The 21,106-nt window shown below is 60.6% G+C and overlaps 1 protein-coding gene across 2 annotated transcripts in view; it reads left to right on the forward strand.

The window, feature by feature from the left end:
- The first annotated feature begins 11,263 nt into the window (after window positions 1-11,263).
- Window positions 11,264-21,106, forward strand: part of STXBP1 (syntaxin binding protein 1) — a 37,208-nt gene continuing 27,365 nt past the window's right edge. The window contains exon 1 of one of the 2 annotated variants that reach the window (XM_068168974.1): window positions 11,264-11,481. In XM_068168974.1, coding sequence (XP_068025075.1) covers window positions 11,445-11,481 — 37 coding nt within the window. In that variant the 5' untranslated portion in view covers window positions 11,264-11,444. The remainder of the gene's footprint in view (window positions 11,482-21,106) is intronic. The other variant, XM_068168975.1, reaches the window with a different exon arrangement.

Below are 21,106 nucleotides of genomic sequence, written 5' to 3' on the forward strand. Positions count from 1 at the left end.
GCAACAGGAGGAGGAGGAGGAGGAAGGCTGAGCCCAGGGCGGTCAGGCAGCCCCGGCCCCGGCCCGGGCCACTCCCCCCTGCCCCGCCCCACCCCGCCAAGCGCCTGGGTGTCCCCCCCTTCCTCCTTGCAATGAGCCGCTTTAGCTGGAGGATGGGGGAGGCTCAAGGAGGGCGGTTGGGCAGCCCCCCGGGGTGCTGGGGATCCCTCAGCCCGGGGTTCAGCCGGGGACCCCTCCGGCAGCTCCCGCGGTTGCTGGCAGCGGGCGGTCCGGCCCCATCCTGGCAGCGGCTTCCCGGCTCCCGACGCTGCTCACGGGGCGATTGCAACAGCCGCGGCTCCCTGCCCTGCCGCCGGCAGCCCCGCTCCGCCCGGGCTGCTCCCAGGGACACGGTGAAGGTGCTCAACCCTAACACTGCTCCCAGGGACACGGTGAAGGTGCTCAACCCTAAAGCTGTTCCCAGCTCCAAGGTGAAGGTGCTCAACCCTAACACTGCTCCCAGCTCCAAGGTGAAGGTGCTCAACCCTAACGCTGCTCCCAGCTCCAAGGTGAAGGTGCTCAACCCTAACGCTGCTCCCAGCTCCAAGGTGAAGGTGCTCAACCTTGAGATCCTCCCAGCGCCTTGATGAAGGTGCTCAACTCTTGACTTCCTCTCAGCGCCAAGGTGAAGGTGCTCAGCTTTGAGCTGTTCTGTTCCCAGGTTAAAGGTATTCAACCTGGAGCTCCAACCAGTGCCTAGGTGAAGGTGCTCAACCCTGGGCTGCTCCCAGTGGCAAGGTGAAGGTGCACAACCTTGAGCTGCTCTCAGTGCCAGGGTGGGTGGCTGAACAGCAGAGCAGAGCTGGGGGCAGGCGAAGGACCCCGTGACCTCCCCAGCCTCCAGAGAGCTCTCATCCCACAGGAGAACGGGATGGGGAAGCTCAAGCTGCCTTAGAACACCTTACAGCCGCAGATTTCGGCCCAGGAGGTGTTTGGCCCCAGCCGCGTCCCTCCCAGATCAGCATCACCGGGGAGCTGGAGGACACGCTCCGAGGGGGATACTGGAACCAGTAATGCTCCAGCACTCCAGTAAAATCCCCTCGCACACGCTCCAGGGGGGGCTGGCAGGATCCGTGGGGTGCTGTGGGGCCGTGGGGGAGCTCCCAGAGCTGGGGCGGCTGAAGCCGGGAGGGAGGCAGCTGGGGACTGGGGAGCTGGAGGAAGCGGCGGCGAAGCTCCTCCTTCCTCCGCTGCCGCTGCAGCTCCTCTCCCAGGAGCAACAGGCGGAAACAGCCCTGGCAGGATCCCCGAGCGCTGCCTGGGCAGGATCCGGCCGGAGGAAAGGCCTTGACTCCATCGTTCCCACAGCCATGGGCGCAGCGAGCAGCGGGGCTGTGACCAAGGAGAGGAAGAGGAGGAGGAAGGAGGAAGGAGGAGGAGGATGTGGCGGCATGGCCAAAAAGTTCAGGCTGTTCCCAGCTACTGGGCGGCTCCCGGGAGTCGCTGCCGAGGTGGATCCGTGCCTCGGGATCGCTCGGATACTTCCAGAGCACTGGGAGCTTGGGCTGGGCTGGGCAAAGCTTGGCTCAGCCAGGTTGGGTATCTGGGTCGAGGCCAGGCGGTGTGGAAGCAGCTCCAGGGCTGTGCAGTGAGGCTTTTCCTGGGCTGGATGTTTACCCGGCGGGAGGAGGAGAGGAGGTGGCCAGCCCTGCAGAGAGGCATCCTGTTTATCCTGCTTGAAATAGCTCTCCTTGGCTGGCCGCAGGCTGCCGGGCTGGGGAGGGGGACAGAAGGCTGCTCATACCTCTCCATGCCAGCTGCCACCAGCCCTGTCCTGAAATGGTGCCCACCACCTGCCTGGCACACTGAGAAAAGAGGGGCCGTGGGCTTCTTCCCTCCCACAATGCCAAGGTGCTGCACCCTCGGTGGAGGGTGTAGGGGAGGAGAGGGGAGGGAGTGTTGGTGCTCCCTTGCCAGGCCAGGCTCTGCCACAGCCAAACTCTCAACATGAGGGCAATGAGCATCAGGACATCCACCGGCATCCAGATGGCACCCTGCATCTGCCTCAGCACCTGGGACAGTGAGGGCAGCCAGGGCTGGGCTGCAGCATGGAGCTGCTGGGGCTGGGGGATCCCCTGGGCTGGGCTCAGTACCCAGGGACTCCCACCACACGTCAACTCCTTCCATCTTGGCGTGGGTCTCACCCTGCAAGTCAAAGGAAAACCATCAGTTCAGTGGTTTAGTTTGGAAAGGACCCTAAAGATCCTCCAGTTCCACCCCCTGCCATGGGCAGGGACACCACCCACCAGCCCAGCTTGCTCAGTCTCATCCAACCTGGCCTTGAGCACCTCCAGGGAGGGGGCAGCCACAGCCTCCCTCCCTGGGCAACCTGTTCCAGTGTCTCCCTACCTTCACTCTATAAAGAATTTCTTCCTAACCTCCAGTCTCAATCTCTACCAGCTTCAATCCATCCCTCCTCACCCTATCACTCCCAGCCCTTGTCAAAAGTCCCTCCTCAGCTCTCCTGTACTTCAGGCACTGGAAGATTGCTCTGAGCTCTCCCTGGAGCCTTCTCTTCTCCAGGCTGAACAGCCCCAACTCTCACAGCTGAAATGTTGCCCTTTTTCTCTTTTTAATGCCCCCTCAGAAAGCTTCCCCCTGCACAGCAGCCTTGCTTGTAGCCTGTTTGCTTGGTCTGAGTGCTGCTGGAATCAAGGGATTCTCATGGGAAATTTAGCTACAGCACAATCTCATTTCCAATAGAAAATGGTTCCATTTGGAGGCTTCTAAATGCTCTCCCCAGCGCTGATCCCCAAGGAGCCTGTCTCTGAATTGGTTTGAAAGTCTGTCCTAGAGGGGTGATGGCATTTGAAAGGTGGGGGAACCTCATCCACCCCCCTCACATGGCAGGAAAAGCACAGAATTGTCAGGGTTGGAAGAGACCTCAAGGCTCAGCCAGTTCCAACCCCCCTGCCATGGGCAGGGACACCTCACACTACAGCAGGTTGCTCACAGCCACATCCAGCCTGGCTGCAAACACCTCCAGGGATGAGGCTTCCACCACCTCCCTGGGCAAACCTGTGCCAGGCTCTCAGAGTATCTACCTGTGGAAAGAACTCCATTATCAGAAACCAAGCTCCATTCCTCTAGGGGAAGCAATGTAGGGGCTATGATTTAGGCAGTGCCCCCAGGGTCCTGCCAAACAGCCCAGAGAAGTGGTGTAAACCCCTTTGGATTTGATAAATCCCCCCCAGGTGAGCTCTGCAGCAGCACACAGCCAGCCCTGCCCTACCTCTCTTGCCCACTGACTTATTTCCTAGGGTGAAACAAACCTAAGAGGGAGAGAGAGAGAGCAGTGCTGCTGTAGGTTTGCAGACAGGAAGGCTCTATTTGTGGCAGGCAGAAAATAGCGTGTCAACAGGGGCTGGAGACTCTGCTGCAGACACAGAGCCTGCTTCTGAGCTGCAGAAAACCACCTGAAACCAAGCACAACGTCCTGGCACCCGTACCCAGTCACGAGGGTTGGCCACATGCTGGCTGGGGGCAGAGCCGGGGGCAGCTGCTGGAGCTGGAGAAAGGGAAAGCGAAGGAGCTCTCCGCAGGGTTTGTTGTGTCGGGAGGCTCAAAGCTCAAAGGTGATGTCATGCTGAGCGCTTCCTGATGTATCCCCACTGGCCAGGAGCAGAGGAGGTTGTCCCTGAAGGGGTCCTGCGCAGGGTTTCCTCACCCACCCCCACCCCTGCTCAGGGTTTTCTCCATCTCTGTTCCTTGCTGGTTGCATGAGGAGGATAGGTCCAGGCTTGGCCTTAGTGGGAGGTGTCCCTGCCTGTGGCAGGGGGGTTGGGACTAGGGTTAGGGTTAGGATTAGCTTTAAGGTCCCTTCCAACCCAAGCCATTCTGTGACTCTATGATGAGCAAAGCACTCCAAACCTTCCTTCCCCTTTACCCTCTCATGGACCCATCATGCCCCATGGATGATCCTGGTGCCCCAATCCATGTCCACAAGGAGCACTTCCAAGACAAAAAGAAGCCGATTTTGGCACTTTTTTGGCACTCCCAGCAGTCAAACTGAGCCTGCCAGGGGCTGTGTGCCCAGCTCTCTGCCCCTTCTGCTTGTGCCCCTGGATTCAGGACCTGAAACAAGAATCACTCTGCCTTGCTGCCCTTGGATTTTCCACACAGCCACGTCCAGGGTGTAAAATCCGACCTCTCAGCAGCCGAGGTGGTTGATGCACCTGCAGAACGCCCAGAACAGGCTGTTCCCCATCACCTCCCACCTCCAGGACCTGCTGAATTCCTGCCGCCGCTAAACGCAGCAGAGAGCTGTCAGAGCAGTTAACCATTTCTCTGCCGTGACCGACGCAAGGAGCAATCAGTAGAGCTCTGCTCTCACTCTCATTGATCCTGGGAGGAGGATCTGGTTTCACCTCAGCTGGATCACTGGGAAACTTGATCGCTTGGAGAAGAGCCTAAGGGTGCCTGCAGGCAGGAGGTGCAGCCCAGGGGGGGGTTCAGGGTGTCCTTTGCAAATAGGCACACTTTTTCGTTCAGGTTTGGGGCCCTCACTCCAAGAAGGACATTGAGGGGCTGGAGTGTGCCCAGACAAGGGCAACAAAGCTGGGGAAGGGTCTGGAGAGTAAGTCTGGTGAGGAGCAGCTGAGGGAACTGGGGTTGTTTAACCTGGAGAAGAGGAGGCTGAGGGGAGACCTCATTGCCCTCTACAACTCCCTGAAAGGAGGTTGGGGCCAGGCAGGTGTTGCTCTCTTCTCCCTTGTATCAGGTGATGGGACGAGAGGCAATGGCCTGAAATTGTGCCAGGGTTAGGTTGGAGAGGAGGAAAAGTTTCCTTGCTGCAGGAGTGGTCAGGGATTGGCACAGGCTGCCCAGGGAGGTGGTGGAGTCCCCATCCCTGGAGGTGTTCAAGAAATGTGTGGACATGACAGTTTGGGACATGGCTGAAAGGCCATGGTGGTGTTGGGCTGATGGTTGGATTGGGTGATCTTAGAAGGCATTTCCAAACAACAGAGTTCTCTGATTTCCCCATGCTCAGGTCCCCACATCCACGTGCAAACCCAGCCAGGGCCACCTCCAAGGCCTCAGAGGTGAGGATGCCATGTCCTCCTTGAGGGGCTCTGCTGAGATGTGGGGTCTGAGCAGGACTGAGGACTGGGCAGGAGGGAAGAGCACCCAGCAAAGCAGTGTGCAAAGGTGTCCTGTGCTGGGGGCTGTTCAGCCGCACGGGAACTGGCCTTGGTGCAATCCAGGGCTGTGGAATTGCAGCAGTAAAGCTTCCCTGCGCTGATAAAGCCGCCGGCAGCTCTGCCCAGCCCCACGGAGCAGCAGTGCCTTGCCCATGGCTGCAGGCATGGGTGGCTGCACCCTCAGCCCCACTGACTCCAGCAGGATTTGCTGTGCCGGAGCAGCACTGGGAGATAAGGAGGTGACTAAGCTGTGCTGATTCAGGGCTGCAGTGATCCCTGCTTTTGCTGATGCGGGACCAGACCGGGATCCATAACCTCCAGCCTAGGGATGGAGGGCACTAGCTCCAAGCCTGGCTTTGGGGAGCAGCTCAGGACCCTGCAAACACCCAGAACCACACCCACGGGGCTGGGTGCAGGGGTCGGGGTGTGCCCGGGAGGGCCACCCCCACCCGCCCACGCCCGTGGGTGAGCATGCAGCCCGCTGCAGGGACGGCACCAGCAGGGCTGGGGAACCGCAGCCCCTCGGGCGGGCAGAGGGCAGGGGAGGAGCAGGGTGGCTGCTGTGGATCACCATCCCCCCCTGCTGGTCGGCACCGGGATAACGGCGCCGCCCCCGGACCTTGACGGGGAGTCGGGGCGCAGCCTGAGGAGGGGGCGACGCCCCGGCGGCACTGGCAACGACGCCGGATGGGCACTGGCATGGGCACTGGGAACGGCCACAAGCATGGGCACCACTATGGCATGGGCACTGGCACGGGCATGGGCACTGACATGGGCAAATGCTCTGAGAATGGGCATGGGCATGGGCACCAGCATGGGATGGGAATTGAGAACGGGCACAGGCACAGACACTGGCATGGCATGGGAAGTAGGACCGGGCATGGGCATCATCATGATATGGTCTCTTGGAATGGACATGGGAAAGGGCACGGGCATGGGAAAGGGCACTGGCATGCTATGATCACTGAGAATGGGCAGGGGTATGGGCATGCTATGGCACTGGCATAGCATGGGCACTGGGAATGGGCATTGGCAGAATTCGGGTGTGGCAGACAGCCTCAGTGTCCCAAATAAGCGCAATGAGAATAGGAAGAGTGCCATGGGCACTGGCATGGGCACAGGCACGGGCACAGGCACGAGCACCAGCACAGAATGCTGGCATCAGCATTGTCTCTGGGAGGAGCACAGGCTATGGTAATGGGCACCAACATGTGGCACGTTTGTGGGTAAAAGGCATGGGCACAAGACACAGGCATGGCACGTAGGACATGGGGAGGGGAATGGGGTGTGGGCACCAGCAAGGGCATGGGGCACAGGCTATGTCTCTTCAGCTCCTCCAGCTACTTGCAGGCTGCTGTGGGGTCCCAGGAGGGGCTGGGAGCTGTACCAGCCACCTGGCTTTCCCAGGAGCCCACACTGATGGGCACTGGGCACCAAGAAGCATGGAAGTGGTGGCCTCAGCCCCTTTGGCTCTGATGGCTACTCCTGGGGTGAGTCTGGCCAGGATGTGGCCCTGGCACTGCCTCTTGCTGTGGGGTTCTGTGCAGAGCTTTTTTGAGGTGTGGGCTCTGTCCCCCTTCCAACCCCTGGGCACGGTGCCACGCAGGGCTTGGGGCAGGGTCACCTCAGCCACCTCTTGGGTGTTTGCACCGGGAAAAGGAAACCAAACCCCGAGTGTGAGCAGTGCTGGGCAGCTGGGGGCAGCACAGACCTGGGCCCTGCTTGCACCAGGGCAAGTGTCTGCCCCACCACCACCTCTCTGCCTCCAGAGACATCCCAGGACACGTGCAGGTTATTAACCCCCAGCAGCATCACCCCCGGGGACCAGAGACATGGGTGACACTGTGCCCTTCCTGTCCCTGCAGCCACCTTCCCCTGGGACACGTTCCCAGCCCTGGTGACTCAGCCTTTCAAAGAGGCAGAGATGTGGTGCTGAGGGACATGGTTTAGCACCGGGCTTGGGAGAGCTACAGAATGGTTGGGCTGGATGAGCTTGAAGGTCTTCCCTGACCAAAGCAAATCTGTTATTTGGCTTCATCACCACCAATTTGCCTCTGCCTGCGTTGAGGGTGGGGTGGAAGTGGCCTCCCTGTTTCACCCCCTGATGATGGATGCATGCAGTGAGACTGGGGAGAGGCCTCAAGCACAGCCCTGTGAGGAGAGGCTGAGGGAGCTGGGGTTGCTTAACCTGGAGAAGAGGAGGCTCAGGGGAGACCTTCTTGCTCTCTGCAACTCCCTGAAGGGAGGTTGTAGCCAGGTGGGGGTTGGTCTCTTCTCCCAGGCAAGCAGCAGCAGAACAAGAGGACACAGTCTCAAGCTGTGCCAGGGGAGGTTTAGGCTGGAGGTGAGGATTCTACACTGCTAACTGTGGAGGTCTCAGCCACCAGAGCTGGTCACCCCAAATCACATCACTTGGGCCAAAATGGCATAGGAGGAAGCCAAGAAAACAGCCACCACCTCTCTCCATCCACCCTGGTGTTCCCCCTCCACCCTGGGGTGCAAAGCGTGTGGTAGGAAAACACTGCTCCCCATTCCTTTCCTGTACATGGTGTCCTCTGAGCTGGTTGTGCTGGGAAGGGCCAGGCTCTGTGGCCTCCACTTCTCACCCACAGCCCCTTGCAGAGGAGAGAAAGGCTCCTGGTGGTCCCCAAGGGTCCAGCAGCCCCTGGTGAGATCCTGGCCCAGATCAGGTTGTTTGGGGCTCTGAGCACCCTGATCTCATTGCCGATGTCCCTGCTGGCTGCAGGGGGGTTGGACTGGATGACCCTGAAAGGTCCTTTCCAACCCAAACTGTTCCAAGATTCTATGACCTGCTATCCCGAGGTGTTTTGCACCACAGCAAACACCTTGGAGTGGGAACAAGTCTCCAACCCCTATCTAGCCCTGAGACCAGCAGGCTCCTGCAGTTCCAGATGTGGGCTCCTCGTGTTTGCTGGGGCCAAGTCTCTGCTGTCAGGAAGGAAATGCCAGAGCAGCCTTCCCAGGAGCAACCCCCTCCCCACCCTACTATCTACAGGACCTCCAAGGCCACCCCCTCCCAGGCAGGCATCCTGCCCCTGCCCACTCAGCCAGGGATCAGGACAGTCAAGGTCTGGCTGCTGATTCTTGCAGGAGGCACTCTTTCATGCAACAGAATCACAGAATCCTTTTGGCCTTTGACACCCTTGCAGTGAAGAATGGTCAACATAATGGCCAACCTAAGCCTCTCCTGGGGCAACCTCAGCCCATTTCCTCTTGCTCTATCACTTGTCCCTTACAAGAACAGACTGACCTCCACCTGCCTCCAACCTCCTCTCAGGGAGCTGTAGAGAGCCAGAAGGTCACAATCACAGAATCCTTTGGGCTGGAGAAGATCTTGAAGCTCACTGAGGACAACCATTCTCTAACTCTACCATCAGCCATGGCCCTCAGCACCACATCTCTGCAGCTTTTCAGCACCTCCAGGGACGGGGATTCAGCCTGTGCCAGCCTTTGAGAGCCCTTGCAGTGAAGAAGTTTCTTCTAATGTCCAACCTAAGCCTCCCCTGGTGCAACTTGAGGCCATTTCCTCTTCTCCTATGGAGGACAGACCAACCCCCACCTCACTCCCAGCTCCTTGCAGAGAGCTGTAGAGAGCCAGAAGCTCTCCCCTCAGCCTCCTTTTCCCCATGCTGAGCAACCCCAGGTCCCTCAGCTGCTCCTCCCCAGACCTGTTCCCCATTTCTTCATTTTTCCTGCCAGATGAGGACCACCCAGGAGCCAAACGCCCCTGAGGGCAGAGATGGAGGACACCACATGCCAGGGCTGTGCCCACAGCCCAGCGATGATGCTCAGCCTCAGCAGGAGGATGGAGGGGAAGATGGAAAAGCTTATAAATACCTGGCTCCTAAATAGCCTGCTGGTATTTATAGCCTGGGCTTGGCAGCGTGGCCTCGGCACCAGCGTGCTCTGCTCCAGCAGGGTTTTAAGGAAGAATCAAGGAGAAGAGGGTTGGAAGCTGAGGACTGAGAGCTGGAGCTCCAGGAGCACTCTGTCATGGAATCATGGAATGGGTTAGGTTGGAAGGGACCTTAAAAATCTAGTTCCAGCCCTCCTGGGCAGGGACACCTTCCACTAGACCAGGCTGTTCCAAGCCTCATCCAGCCTGGTCTTAAACCCTTCCAGGGATGAGGCATCCACAGCTTCTCTGGGCAACCTGTTCCAGCGTCTCACCACCCTCACAGTAAAGAGCTTCTTCCTGGCATCCAACCTAAATCTGCCCTGCTCCAGTTCCACACCGCTGCTCCTGGGCTGGTCACCACAGGCCCTTACAAACAGCTCTCCTGTCACCCTGCTGTCCCCCCCAGCCTCACTGTCCCATGTCCCCAGGCACCTCTTGTCCTGCCTTCACTGCTCAGAGAGGGGGCCACCCCGTGCCCCTGTCTGGCGCTGTAGGTCTGTATGTGCTGGCACAGCCTCTGGAGGTGCCATCGGCTCGTGCTCAGGGCTGGCATCTTCCCGGTTCCCACCTCCTCGCCCATTTCTTCCCCTTCACCACATCACACCCTGCCCGGGGGAGCGCAGCATCGCTCCAATCCCCCTGGCACGGCTCTCAGGAGCCAGCCTGGGGCTAAGCACAGTGTCTGTCCCCCTGCCCAGCTCAGAGGCGAAGCCACCCTCCTGCAGGGGTACCTGGGCACCAGGTGTGGCACTTGCATGTGGCCTTTACAGCCCTGGCTGTGCCCATCCTCGCGGGTGGGTGGCCCTAGGGTGTCTGCACCTCCTGTTTGGGGGTGCATATTTCTCTGGAAGATAAGCCTGAGACCCCATGGGGACCCCCTCCCTCAGTGCCAGGCAGGTTCTCACCCCCCAAGTACAGCCTGGAGAGGCGGGGGGGAGGGCACAGGTTTCCTACAGCCCCATGGCAGGAACCATGATGGGGAGGCCTGAGGGGTGCTATGGGGGGCTGCTGGGTGCTGGGGGTGTGTGCTGAGTGTGTGTGTGGGGGGCTGCTGGGTGGAGGGAGTGGGCTGGGTGGGGGAACACTGGCTGCAGGAAGTGGGCTGGGGGGGTGTGTGGGGAGCTGGGAGGGTGCTCGATGTGGGGGTGCTGGGTGGGGGGAAGGATTGATACACGGGGTGCAGAAAGTACTGGATACAGGGGGGGTGGTGGGGAATACTGTGTGCAGGGGTCCCTTGGGTGCTGGGGGGGTCACTCTGGCTGGGGGGGGGGAGGGTGCTGTGTGCAGGGGTCCCTTGGGTGCTGGGGTGGGGGTTATTGTAGAGCAGGGGGCGGGTGCTGTGTGCAGGGGTCCCTTGGGTGCTGGGGGGGTTATTGTAGAGCGGGGGGAGGGTGCTGTGTGCAGGGGTCCCTTGGGTGCTGGGGGGGTTATTGTAGAGCCAGGGAAGGGTGCTGTGTGCAGGGGTCCCTTGGCTGCTGGGGGGGGGGGGTATTGTAGAGCAGGGGGAGGGTGCTGTGTGCAGGGGTCCCTTGGGTGCTGGGGTGGGGGTTATTGTAGAGCCGGGGAAGGGTGCTGTGTGCAGGGGTCCCTTGGGTGCTGGGGTGGGGGTTATTGTAGAGCTGGGGGAGGGTGCTGTGTGCAGGGGTCCCTTGGGTGCTGGGGGGGGGTTATTGTAGAGCAGGGGGAGGGTGCTGTGTGCAGGGGTCCCTTGGGTGCTGGGGGGGGGGGTTATTGTAGAGCGGGGGGAGGGTGCTGTGTGCAGGGGTCCCTTGGCTGCTGGGGTGGGGGTTATTGTAGAGCAGGGGGAGGGTGCTGTGCGCAGGGGTCCCTTGGGTGCTGGGGTGGGGGTTATTGTAGAGCGGGGGGAGGGTGCTGTGCGCAGGGGTCCCTTGGGTGCTGGGGTGGGGGTTATTGTAGAGCGGGGGGAGGGTGCTGTGCGCAGGGGTCCCTTGGCCGCTGGGGGTGTTGCTGGCTGCGGGGGGGGTGACGCCGTCCCGGCGGTCCCGGCGGTGGCTGCCGCCGTCACTGCGCCGCGGCGGGGCGGTGCGGGGGCGGTGCGGAGTGACGTGTCCGGTTCCCCCCCCCCCACTCCCTCCCCCTCCCGCGGCCCGCCCCTCCCCTCCGCGCAGTCAGCTGAGCCCGTTTCCCCCCCCCGGCTCCGCGCGCCGGCCTAGCCCGTTGCTCCTCCTCCTCCTCCTCTTCCTCCTCCCGCCGCATCCCTGCGCCCGCCGCCCGCAGCCTCGCCCGGCCGGGTGTGCGTCTGGGTGTCCCTGTTCCCCCCCCCCCCTCCCCCCACCAGCGCCCAGAACCGGGCCCGCTGCGGACCCCCACCCCAGCGCCGAGACATGGCCCCCATCGGACTCAAGGCTGTGGTGGGAGAAAGTAAGATCCTGCGCACCCCGCGGGGCTGGGGCTGTGGGGGGGCTGGGGAGGGGGTTAAACCAGCCAGGCTCCAGCTCCCCTTTGCCGCGGGCGGGGGGATGCTGCGGAGGCGCAATAGGGACCCCGGGGTGGCGGGGGGGGGGGACACACACCCGGCAGGACGTGGGGACGAGCTGCGCTGGGGGATGTTTTTGTTTTGGGGAGGGGGCTGGGGGTGGCATGGGAGGTCGAAGCTTGCTGTGTGCATTTAGTTATAATATTGGGGGGGGGGATTTGAGATTTTTCTGCAGTGCTGAGGAGGGCGGGGGGTGTGGAAAAACGAGGGGGGGGGGGTGTAAAGAAGGAAGTGAGGGGAGCTCTGAGTCTCCCCACCTCCTCCCCTGCCTCCTAAATGGAGCAAAACACAATCCCTCCCCCCCAGCTCCCCCATGCACCCCATGGAGGGGCTGTTGGAGCCCCGGGTGGGGGCTGTGCAGCAATCACCCTGTGCCCCCCCCCCCCCCCTCCCCGCGCCGTGCCAGGCCGGCAGCCTCGGCTTTGTCTGCAGCAAATCTCCATTCCGGGGGGGGTGGTGTTGTTGTGGTTCCTTTTCCCGGACGTCACTTCGCTTCCCTGATCCGGGGACACCGTGAAACCCCTCCGGGGACCCCCCCCCCCCCCCCGCCCCGGGCATTCCTGTGCCTTTCGGGGTGGCGATCTAGGGGTTATTTTGGGTGGGGAGGGGGCCGGGAAAGGGAGTGTGTGTGTGTGTGTGTGTGTGTGTGTAGGGGCGGGGGGGAGCACCCCGGGTTCGCTTCCTCCTTCCCCCTTGCTGCTGCAAGGCGATATTTGCGGCGTCTTCACGGCGGGGAGGGGAGGGGGTTCCAAAACCCCCGTTGGTTGGGGGGGGGGGGGGGGGAGGGTTGAAATGCCTTCCCCCCCGTGCAAAATTAAAGCGAAAATCTCCGCATTAAAGCCTAAAATAAGTAAATCCGGAGCAGAAAGGGCAGAGCGGGTGGCAACTTCCCCGCAGCCATGAAAAGCCTTTCTCCTCCCTCCCTCTCTCCCTCCCTCCCCGCTCCTCTCGCAGGGATTATTTCCCTGCCCTCCTGCCCAGCCGGGGCTCCTAGATATTTTTGAGGGGGAGGGAGGGGGTGGTGGTAAGGGGGAAGGAAGGTGTTGGGGTGTAATTTTAGGAGGGGAATTGGCGGTGGGTGCAATCCTCGTGGGGTTTGGGGGGCCCGGGCTGGGGGGGGGGGGATTTGGAAGCGTTGTGCGGCGTCAACCCTCCCGCGCAGGGCTGCGGATGGTGCGGCCGGGACTGGTGGTGTGATGGGGAGGGGAGGGTGGTGATGTTGCGGGGAGGGGGGGAATATCCCCCTGGATTGATGTCCCTGCTTTGTTCCCTGGCATCACCTGTGCTAGCCCCGTGCTTCCCCCCCCCCCCAGTCACTCATACCCCCCCGTTCCCCATCATCACTTGCCCCCCCCCGTTCCCCATCATCACTTGCCCCCCCCTTCCCCATCATCACTTGCCCCCCCCCTTCCCCATCATCACTTGCCCCCCACTTCCCCATCATCACTTGCCCCCCACTTCCCCATCATCACTTGCCCCCCCCTTTCCCATCATCACTTGCCCCCCCCTTTCCCATCATCACTTGCCCCCCCCTTCCCCATCACTCACAACCCCCATCCCCTCACACCCTACTTCCCCCCTTGCCCTGCTCAGCAAACCCCAGGGTGCTGAACTGGGGGGTGGGGGGCAGGGGGGTGTCAGAGCCCAGGCAGCTGCAAAACGGAAGGGAAACAAACCCAGGGAAATGGAGAGGAATGCCCCAAATGTGCCTTTGCTGCAGGATCAGCTTTGAGGAGGGGAGTGGTTGGCCCCTGTGCTCTGCTGGGCTCTCTGGTTTTGGGAGGTGGTGGGTAGGGGGGGCACCAGCCCAGACAGTGGGGGGAAATGAGGGGGAGACGGGAGCCACACAGCCCCAGGTCCCCATCACTAAGGAGGGGACGGGGACCAGCGTCACTGCATGTCTCTTGTTTTCATTCATTGTGCTGGAACGGGCTGGGAGAGAGCAGACAGACAGACAGACCCGGGCTGGAGGCAGCACGATGGAAATCCCTCTCAGTCCTTCCCTTCAGCGCTGGGTCCCAGACGTCCCTGCTCTCCCCCAGCGCTGCAGAGTGGCCGCGGTGGCTGCTGCTGGCGTGGGTGCCATGGTGGAGCTGTGGGAGCGTGGGTGGCTGGAAGGGGAGAGCAGGGCTTGTGCAGGCAGAATGCTGCAGAGGAGCAGGGATGGAGCCCCCTGCGGGGTCCAGCCCTCCCCGAGGTGCTCCTCAGGCTCGCCGTGGGGAGGTCCTGCCCTTGCCGGGTGCCTGGAGGTGCCGTTCGCAGCGGGAGCGGCGCCCCAGGAGCCGGGACTGCTCTGCAGGGTGCCCTTCCCTGGGCACCAATGCGGTAGCAGAAGGTTTGCCTGGCTCTCCCTCACTGCGCCAGCCGGCTCTCCAGCAGGGATTCCCTGAAGGAAGGGATCTGCTCCTGCAGGAGAAGAGGCTTGCTTAGGAGAGGTCCAAGCCCCGGGCTGATCCCTAGGGCAGGGTATCTCAGCTGGGTGCCCCAGGGAAGTGAGGGAAGGGGGGAAGGGGAGCGAGGCAAGGGGGAAGGAGAGCGAGGCAAGGGGGGGAAGGGGAGCGAGGCAAGGGGGGGAAGGGGAGCGAGGCAAGGGGGGGAAGGAGAGCGAGGCAAGGGGGGAAGGGGAGCAAGGCAAGGGGGAAGGAGAGCGAGGCAAGGGGGGAAGGGGAGCGAGGCAAGGGGGGGAAGGAGAGCGAGGCAAGGGGGGAAGGGGAGCAAGGCAAGGGGGAAGGAGAGCGAGGCAAGGGGGGAAGGGGAGCAAGGCAAGGGGGAAGGAGAGCAAGGCAAGGGGGGAAGGGGGGCGAGGCAAGGGGGGAAGGAGAGCGAGGGAAGGGAAAGGAGAGCGAGGGAAGGGGGGAAGGGGAGCGAGGCAAGGGGGAAGGGGAGCGAGGCAAGGGGGAAGGGAAGGGAAGGCAAGGGGGAAGGGGAGCGAGGGAAGGGGGGGAAGGGGAGCGAGGCAAGGGGGGAAGGAGAGCGAGGCAAGGGGGGGAAGGGGAGCGAGGCAAGGGGGGGAAGGGGAGTGAGGGAAGGGGGGAAGGGGAGTGAGGCAAGGGGGAAAGGGGAGCGAGGGAAGGGGGGAAGGGAAGGGAAGGCAAAGGTGGGCTGGCTGGCTGGCTCTGCCGCGTTGTCATGGCTCTCTCCTCCAGCCACCCCTCCAGAGCTGCATTCTGCCCTGGCTTCTCTCCAGACCCGGATTATTCTGCTGACCAGCTGGTGCCAGAGCAGGCTGGGGTTTGAAGGCCCCTGGAGAGGTGGGAGGAGGTGGGCAGGGGCATGGAGGGGGCTGAGCATTGCAGGAGATGGGCAGAACCAGACCCTCACCCACTAGTGCCATGGGGTGTGTGATGGGGGGGGCTGCCCCTGTGCCCCCCTGCAGCATCCATGGCTGCATCCTTCCAGGACTCCCTTTCATCTGGCCAGGGTTGGAGCTGGGTGTGCTCAGCCCTAGAGGTGATGCCCAGGGCCCAGGTCCTGCTGGAGTGTCTTTAACCGCTGTGGCCACTTTCCAGGGAGCTCCCCTGAGAACCTCTTGCTTTGCTCTGTGCTGGTTAGAAAAGCCTCACCCAAGGGTGCCAGCTGCTCCTACTTCACTGGGCACCCACCCCCAGATCTTCATCTACCCCCCCAAAAGGTGGATATTCCTCTCTTGCCCCATCCTCTCTTGCCCCAAAGCCCCCTTGGATCTTCTGAGGGCAGTCTGCCCAGACTTCTTCCTGCCCAGCCTGGTCCTTGCTCTCCTGCAGCACCCTGCAGTGGTGAGAGGGAGGAGAAGGAGGAGGAGGAGGCTGGGTTTACCTCACTGAACCATCACCAGCAGGCCAAGACAGGGCTGTGCTGCAGGGGTGACACCTGTGCAGTGCCTGCCGCCGTGCTGGGCTGCTGCAGGACGTGTGGCTGCAGCATACAGAGGTGGTTCCCATGCTGGATCTGAAAAGCCCTGGAGCCCTTCACCTGCAAGGGGAGAGAAGCCTCCCCATGGGCTTCCTTTTGCTCTTGTCAGTGTCATGGACAGATGGGAGAAGCAGAGCAGCCCTGGGAGATGGGGGTGCCCTGCTCCCTTCCAGAGACAGGCAGCAAACTGTCCCCCAGGACACCAAGGTCCTCCCACAGAGCACCCTTGCCTACACAGCCTCCTGCAGAGGTCACCTGTGCTCAGGTGCTGCCTGCCAGAGCCACACCAAAGAGCCCCACGGTCAAACTCTGCTGGGCTGAGGTCCCATGGGCCCTCAGCACCCCTGTGCCTGCACTCACTGCCTTCCTGTGTCACTCAGTGTCCCTCTTGTGCCACAGAATCAGAGAAGGCTGGAAGGGAGCTCAAGGCTCAGCCAGTTCCAACCCCCCTGCCATGGGCAGGGACACCTCACACTGCAGCAGGTTGCTCACAGCCACATCCAGCCTGGCTGCAAACACCTCCAGGGATGAGGCTTCCACCACCTCCCTGGGCAACCTGTGCCAGGCTCTCACCACCCTCATGGGGAACAACTTCTTCCTCACATCCAATCTCAATCTCCCCATTTCTAGTTTTGCTCCACCCCCCCCAGTCCTATCCCTCCCTGACACCCTCACAAGCCCCTCCCCAGCTTTCCTGTAGCCCTCTTCAGACACTGGAAGGCCACATTAAGGTGTCCTCTCCATCAAGAGGTACTTCAGGGTTCCCCTCCTGCCTGGCCCTGCAGGGTGCTGTGACTCAGGGACCTGGGCACACAGCACCTCAGGGATGAGGAGGAGGCACAGGCAGAGCTATGGGCTGCTGCCAGCTTCAAGGGCATGGCCAGGGGCCCTGGGTCCTGCTGGTGAGCTGCTGGTGTGTGACTCACCCAGGCTGCTTGGGGCACCTCACTGCTCCCCCCACCCCTTGGCTGAGGGCACAGGGAGGCTTTGGGGGCCAGATGCTCCTGGTTGAAGGTTCTCCAAGCTCAGCTCAGGGGACAAGGCTTGCCTGCTGCCCTGGAGCCAAGTCTGACAAGGTCTCTGCCAGCAGAGGAAGAGGAGGGAGCACAGGACATGGGGTTGGCTGGTGCTGCTGGGACCATTGCAGGGATGTGTGTTGCATCCTCCTGGCTGTGTGAGGGCAGAACCTCCAGCCCTGCCATGACCTCAGCATGGTGGTGAAGTGGATGGGTGAGGAGGAGAGTGTCTCTCTGCCCTCTCCCCATGGGTGGGAGCGGACCCTGAAGCCCTGGGCTCCCACCCTGCCAATCCCCAGCTCTGGGGGCTCCCAAGGGCAGCATGATGCTGCCTGCACAACGTGTGGGTACAGGAATGGGCAGTTGGCAGAGCCTCTGCAGGGGTCTTCAGCCCTGCCACCAGGGTCTGGCTCACCTCCAACATCAGCTCTAAGCTGGGAAAGCTTGCAAATAGCCTTGCAGAACTCAGAGCTCACCTTCATGCACGTGGCAGAGCATGGTCTGCATCAGGGGCTGAGGAATGCTTGGCCATATGTGACCATGGAAGGCTCCCAAGAATGACAAACCTCCCTCTGGCAGCTCTGCTCCCACCCACAGGTGTCTGCATGTGAAGGAGGGCTCAAAAAGCCTCTGATGTAGAGGAGTTAGACTCTGGCCCTCTTGAAAAGAGGAGTAAGGTCTGAGTCTAATTGCTGAGGTCTGAGTCTTATTGCTAAGGTCTGAGTCTAGTTGCTAAGGTCTAATTGCTCAGCACCTCTCAGGAAGGATGTCCCAGGAGAGATTCCCTTCCTGGTCCCACAGGCCCAATGGATCAAAGAGGAGAAGCATCATCAGATGGCTCTTGGCTGCATGCTGAGAAGCAGATGCTGTGTCCACCAGCTCGTGGTGTGGGAAGGAGCTTGGCCCTTGTGCTTTGGAGAATGCAAAAGCAGCTCAAGCTGAAGGTGCAGTGGTTTGTGAGCTTCCCCACTGCCCACAGGAGCAGCAGGGTGCCCACAGACACCTTGGCATGTGGGCTGCAGAGGCCCACCCATCAGATGGTCTGACATTGTGCCACTGAAGGAGCAGCAAAGAGCCACTCAGAGCTGGGCCAGCTCAGCTGCCATCCAGCCTGCCCTTGATGTCCATCTGGGCACAGGATGGGCACCAGCTCAACCTGGATGCCCACCCAGCTGAGCCTGAAGAGTCACAGAATCACCAAGCTTGGAAGAGACTTCAAAGATCCTCAAGTCCAACCTGTCACCACAGACCTCATGACCAAACCATGGCACCAAGTGCCACGTCCAGTCCCCTCTGGAACACCTCCAGGGATGGGGACTCCACCACCTCCCTGGGCAGCACATTCCCATGGCCAATCTCTCTTGCTGGGAAGAACTTTCTCCTCACCTCCAGCCTAAACCTCCCCTGGCACAGCTTGAGACTGTGTCCTCTTGTTCTGGTGCTGCTTGCCTGGGAGAAGAGACCAACCCCCACCTGGCTACAACCTCCCTTCAGGGGGTTGTAGACAGCAATAAGGTCTCCCCTAAGAGACTGAAGTATTTTGTTCCTGCTTGGTTCAAGACAGAGAAGGACTGGGACAGGCTGCCCAGGGAGGTGGGGGAGTCACCAACCCTGAAGAAATGTGTGGCCATGGCCATGGTTTAGTGGCCATAGTGGTGGTGGGTGGATGGTTGGACTGGATGAGCTTGGAGGTCTTTTCCAACTGGAACAGGGAGCTGGGGTTGCTTAGCCTGGAGAAGAGGAGGCTCAGGGGAGACCTTCTTGCTCTCTCCAACTCCCTGCAGGGAGGTTGTAGCCAGGTGGGGGTTGGTCTCTTCTCCCAGGCAAGCAGCACCAGAACAAGAGGACACAGTCTCAAGCTGTGCCAGGGGAAGTTTAGGCTGGAGGTGAGGAGAAAGTTCTTCCCAGAGAGAGTTGTTAGCCCTTGGAATGTGCTGCCCAGGGAGGTGGTGGAGTCACCATCCCTGGAGGTGTTCAAGAGGGGACTGGATGTGGCACTTGGAGCCATGGTTTAGTTGTCAGGGGGTGTTAGGTATTAGGCAGTAGGTGGGACTTGATGATCTCTGAGGTCTTTTCCAACCTTATTGATTCTGTCATAAGTGTCACTGAAGGCTGTCACCTCCTGGTTACAAAAGCTCTGTGGCCCCTTGGCTGTACCCAAATGGGGAAACTCTGCTCAGGTCCCAGGGCCTTGTGCAGAGCTGAGGAAACTGTGCCAGGAGTGATCCCCCCAGGGAGAACCCTCTTGAGTTTTGCCTCTGTCTCCAGTGTGGTCAGTGAGGGCTATCTGTGGGTGCCTTCAGGCCTTTTCATTTCCCTCATTTCCTCTTGGGCCTCTTGCAGTGCTTTTGAGTGACAGGACAAGAGGAAATGGCCCCAAGTTGCACCAGGGGAGGTTTAGGTTGGGTAGCAAAGGAAACTTCCCATCTCCCTCTCCATCCTCCTGAGCATCATCGCTGGGCTGTGGGCACAGCCCTGGCATGTGGTGTCCTCCATCTCTGCCCTCAGGGGCATTTGGCTCCTGGGTGGTTCCCATCTGGCAGGAAAAATGAAGAAATGGGGAACAGGTCTGGGGAGGAGCAGCTGAGGGACCTGGGGTTGTTCAGCATGGGGAAAAGGAGGCTGAGGGGAGAGCTTCTGGCTCTCTACAGCTCTCTGCAAGGAGCTGGGAGTGAGGTGGGGGTTGGTCTGTCCTCCATAGGAGAAGAGGAAATGGCCTCAAGTTGCACCAGGGGAGGCTTAGGTTGGACATTAGAAGAAACTTCTTCACTGCAAGGGCTCTCAAAGGCTGCCCAGGGAGGTGACTGAATCCCCATCCCTGGAGGTGCTGAAAAGCTGCAGAGATGTGGTGCTGAGGGCCATGGCTGATGGTAGAGTTAGAGAATGGTTGTCCTCAGTGAGCTTCAAGATCTTCTCCAGCCCAAAGGATTCTGTGATTGTGACCTTCTGGCTCTCTACAGCTCCCTGAGAGGAGGTTGGAGGCAGGTGGGGGTCAGTCTGTTCTTGTAAGGGACAAGTGATAGGGCAAGAGGAAATGGGCTGAGGTTGCCCCAGGAGAGGCTTAGGTTGGCCATTATGTTGACCATTCTTCACTGCAAGGGTGTCAAAGGCTGGCACAGGCTGCCCAGGGAGGTGACTGAATCCCTGTCCCTGGAGGTGCTGGAAAGCTGCAGAGATGTGGTGCTGAGGCCCTTGGTTCAGCACCAGCTAAACAATGCTTGGGACTGGATGCTCTTAAAGGCCTTTTCCAACCTTCCAAGCCAACCAGTTCTATGGTTCTAAGCTCTGCAGGTCTCTTCTCTGCTCCTCTCTGGGCTGTGCAGGGTTCCCATGGCTGTGGCCAGCAGGTCTGAGTGCATTCATCCTTCCTGAGAGCAGTGCAAATAGGAAGAGGAGGAATTAATCACAGGTTACTGCCATCACTGTGACTGACCCTGGGAGCTGGAGCCCAGGCAGCAGGGCTCTGCAGGTCCCCAGAGCAGCACCAAAGCTGCTCAGCCTGGCTCTGACACGTGGCCTCTCCAGCAGCAGCAGCAGCCCTGGGGGTGATGTGCAGGGCTGCTCTGCATGGCAGGATAGAAGAAACAGAATAAACCAGGTTGGAAGAGATCTTCAAGATCATCAAGTCCAACCCATCAACCAATCCAACACCACCTAAACAACTAACCCATGGCACCAAGCACCCCATCAAGTCTCCCCCTGAACACCTCCAGGGATGGGGACTCCACCACCTCCCTGGGCAGCACATTCCCGTGGCCAATCCCTCTCTCTGTATAGAACTTCCTCCTAACCTCCAGCCTAAACCTCCCCTGGCAGAGCTTGAGACTGTGTCCTCTTGTTCTGGTGCTGCTTGCCTGGGAGAAGAGACCAACCCCCACCTGGCTCCAACCTCCCTTCAGGTAGTTGTAGACAGCAAGAAGGTCTCCCCTGAGCCTCCTCTTCTCCAGGCTAAGCAACCCCAGCTCCCTCAGCCTCTCCTCACAGGGCTGTGCTCCAGACCCCTCCCCAGCTTTCTTGCCCTTCTCTGGACACCTTCAAGTCTCTCAATGTCCTTCTGTAACTGAGGAGCCCAGAACTGGACACAGGACTCAAGGTGTGGCCTAAGCAGTGCTGAGCACAGGGCAAAAGGACTTCCCTGCTCCTGCTGGCCACACTCTTCCTGATGCCGGCCAGGATGCCCTTAGCCTTCTTGGCCACCTGGGCACACTGCTGGCTCATGTTCAGCTGCTGTCAATCAGCACCCCCAGGTCCCTCTCTGCCTGGCAGCTCTCAGCCACTCTGTCCCCAGCCTGTAGCACTGCCTGGGGTTGCTGTGGTCAAAGTGCATCACCTTGCTCTAAGCTGTGTTCAGTCTCCTGCCCTTGGCCTCTGCCCATCTGCCCAGCCTGGCAAGGTCTCTCTGCAGAGCTCTCCTACCCTCTAACAGATCAGCTCCTGCCCCAGCTTGGTGTCATCTGCACATTTACTGCTGATGGACTCAGTGCCCTCCTCCAGATCATCAATATCCCAAGTGCACCTCAGCCAGGGTTGGGCAGGGAAGGGTGAAGCTGGCCCTGGGCAGTTCTTCCTGTGCAGGGCTTGTTCCAGCTGGATGGCAGCCAGG

This window comes from Melanerpes formicivorus, unplaced genomic scaffold (genome assembly GCF_026170545.1).
Source record: "Melanerpes formicivorus ecotype bairdi unplaced genomic scaffold, bMelFor1.0.p_v2 SCAF_162, whole genome shotgun sequence".
NCBI classification, from domain to species: Eukaryota; Metazoa; Chordata; class Aves; order Piciformes; family Picidae; genus Melanerpes; species Melanerpes formicivorus.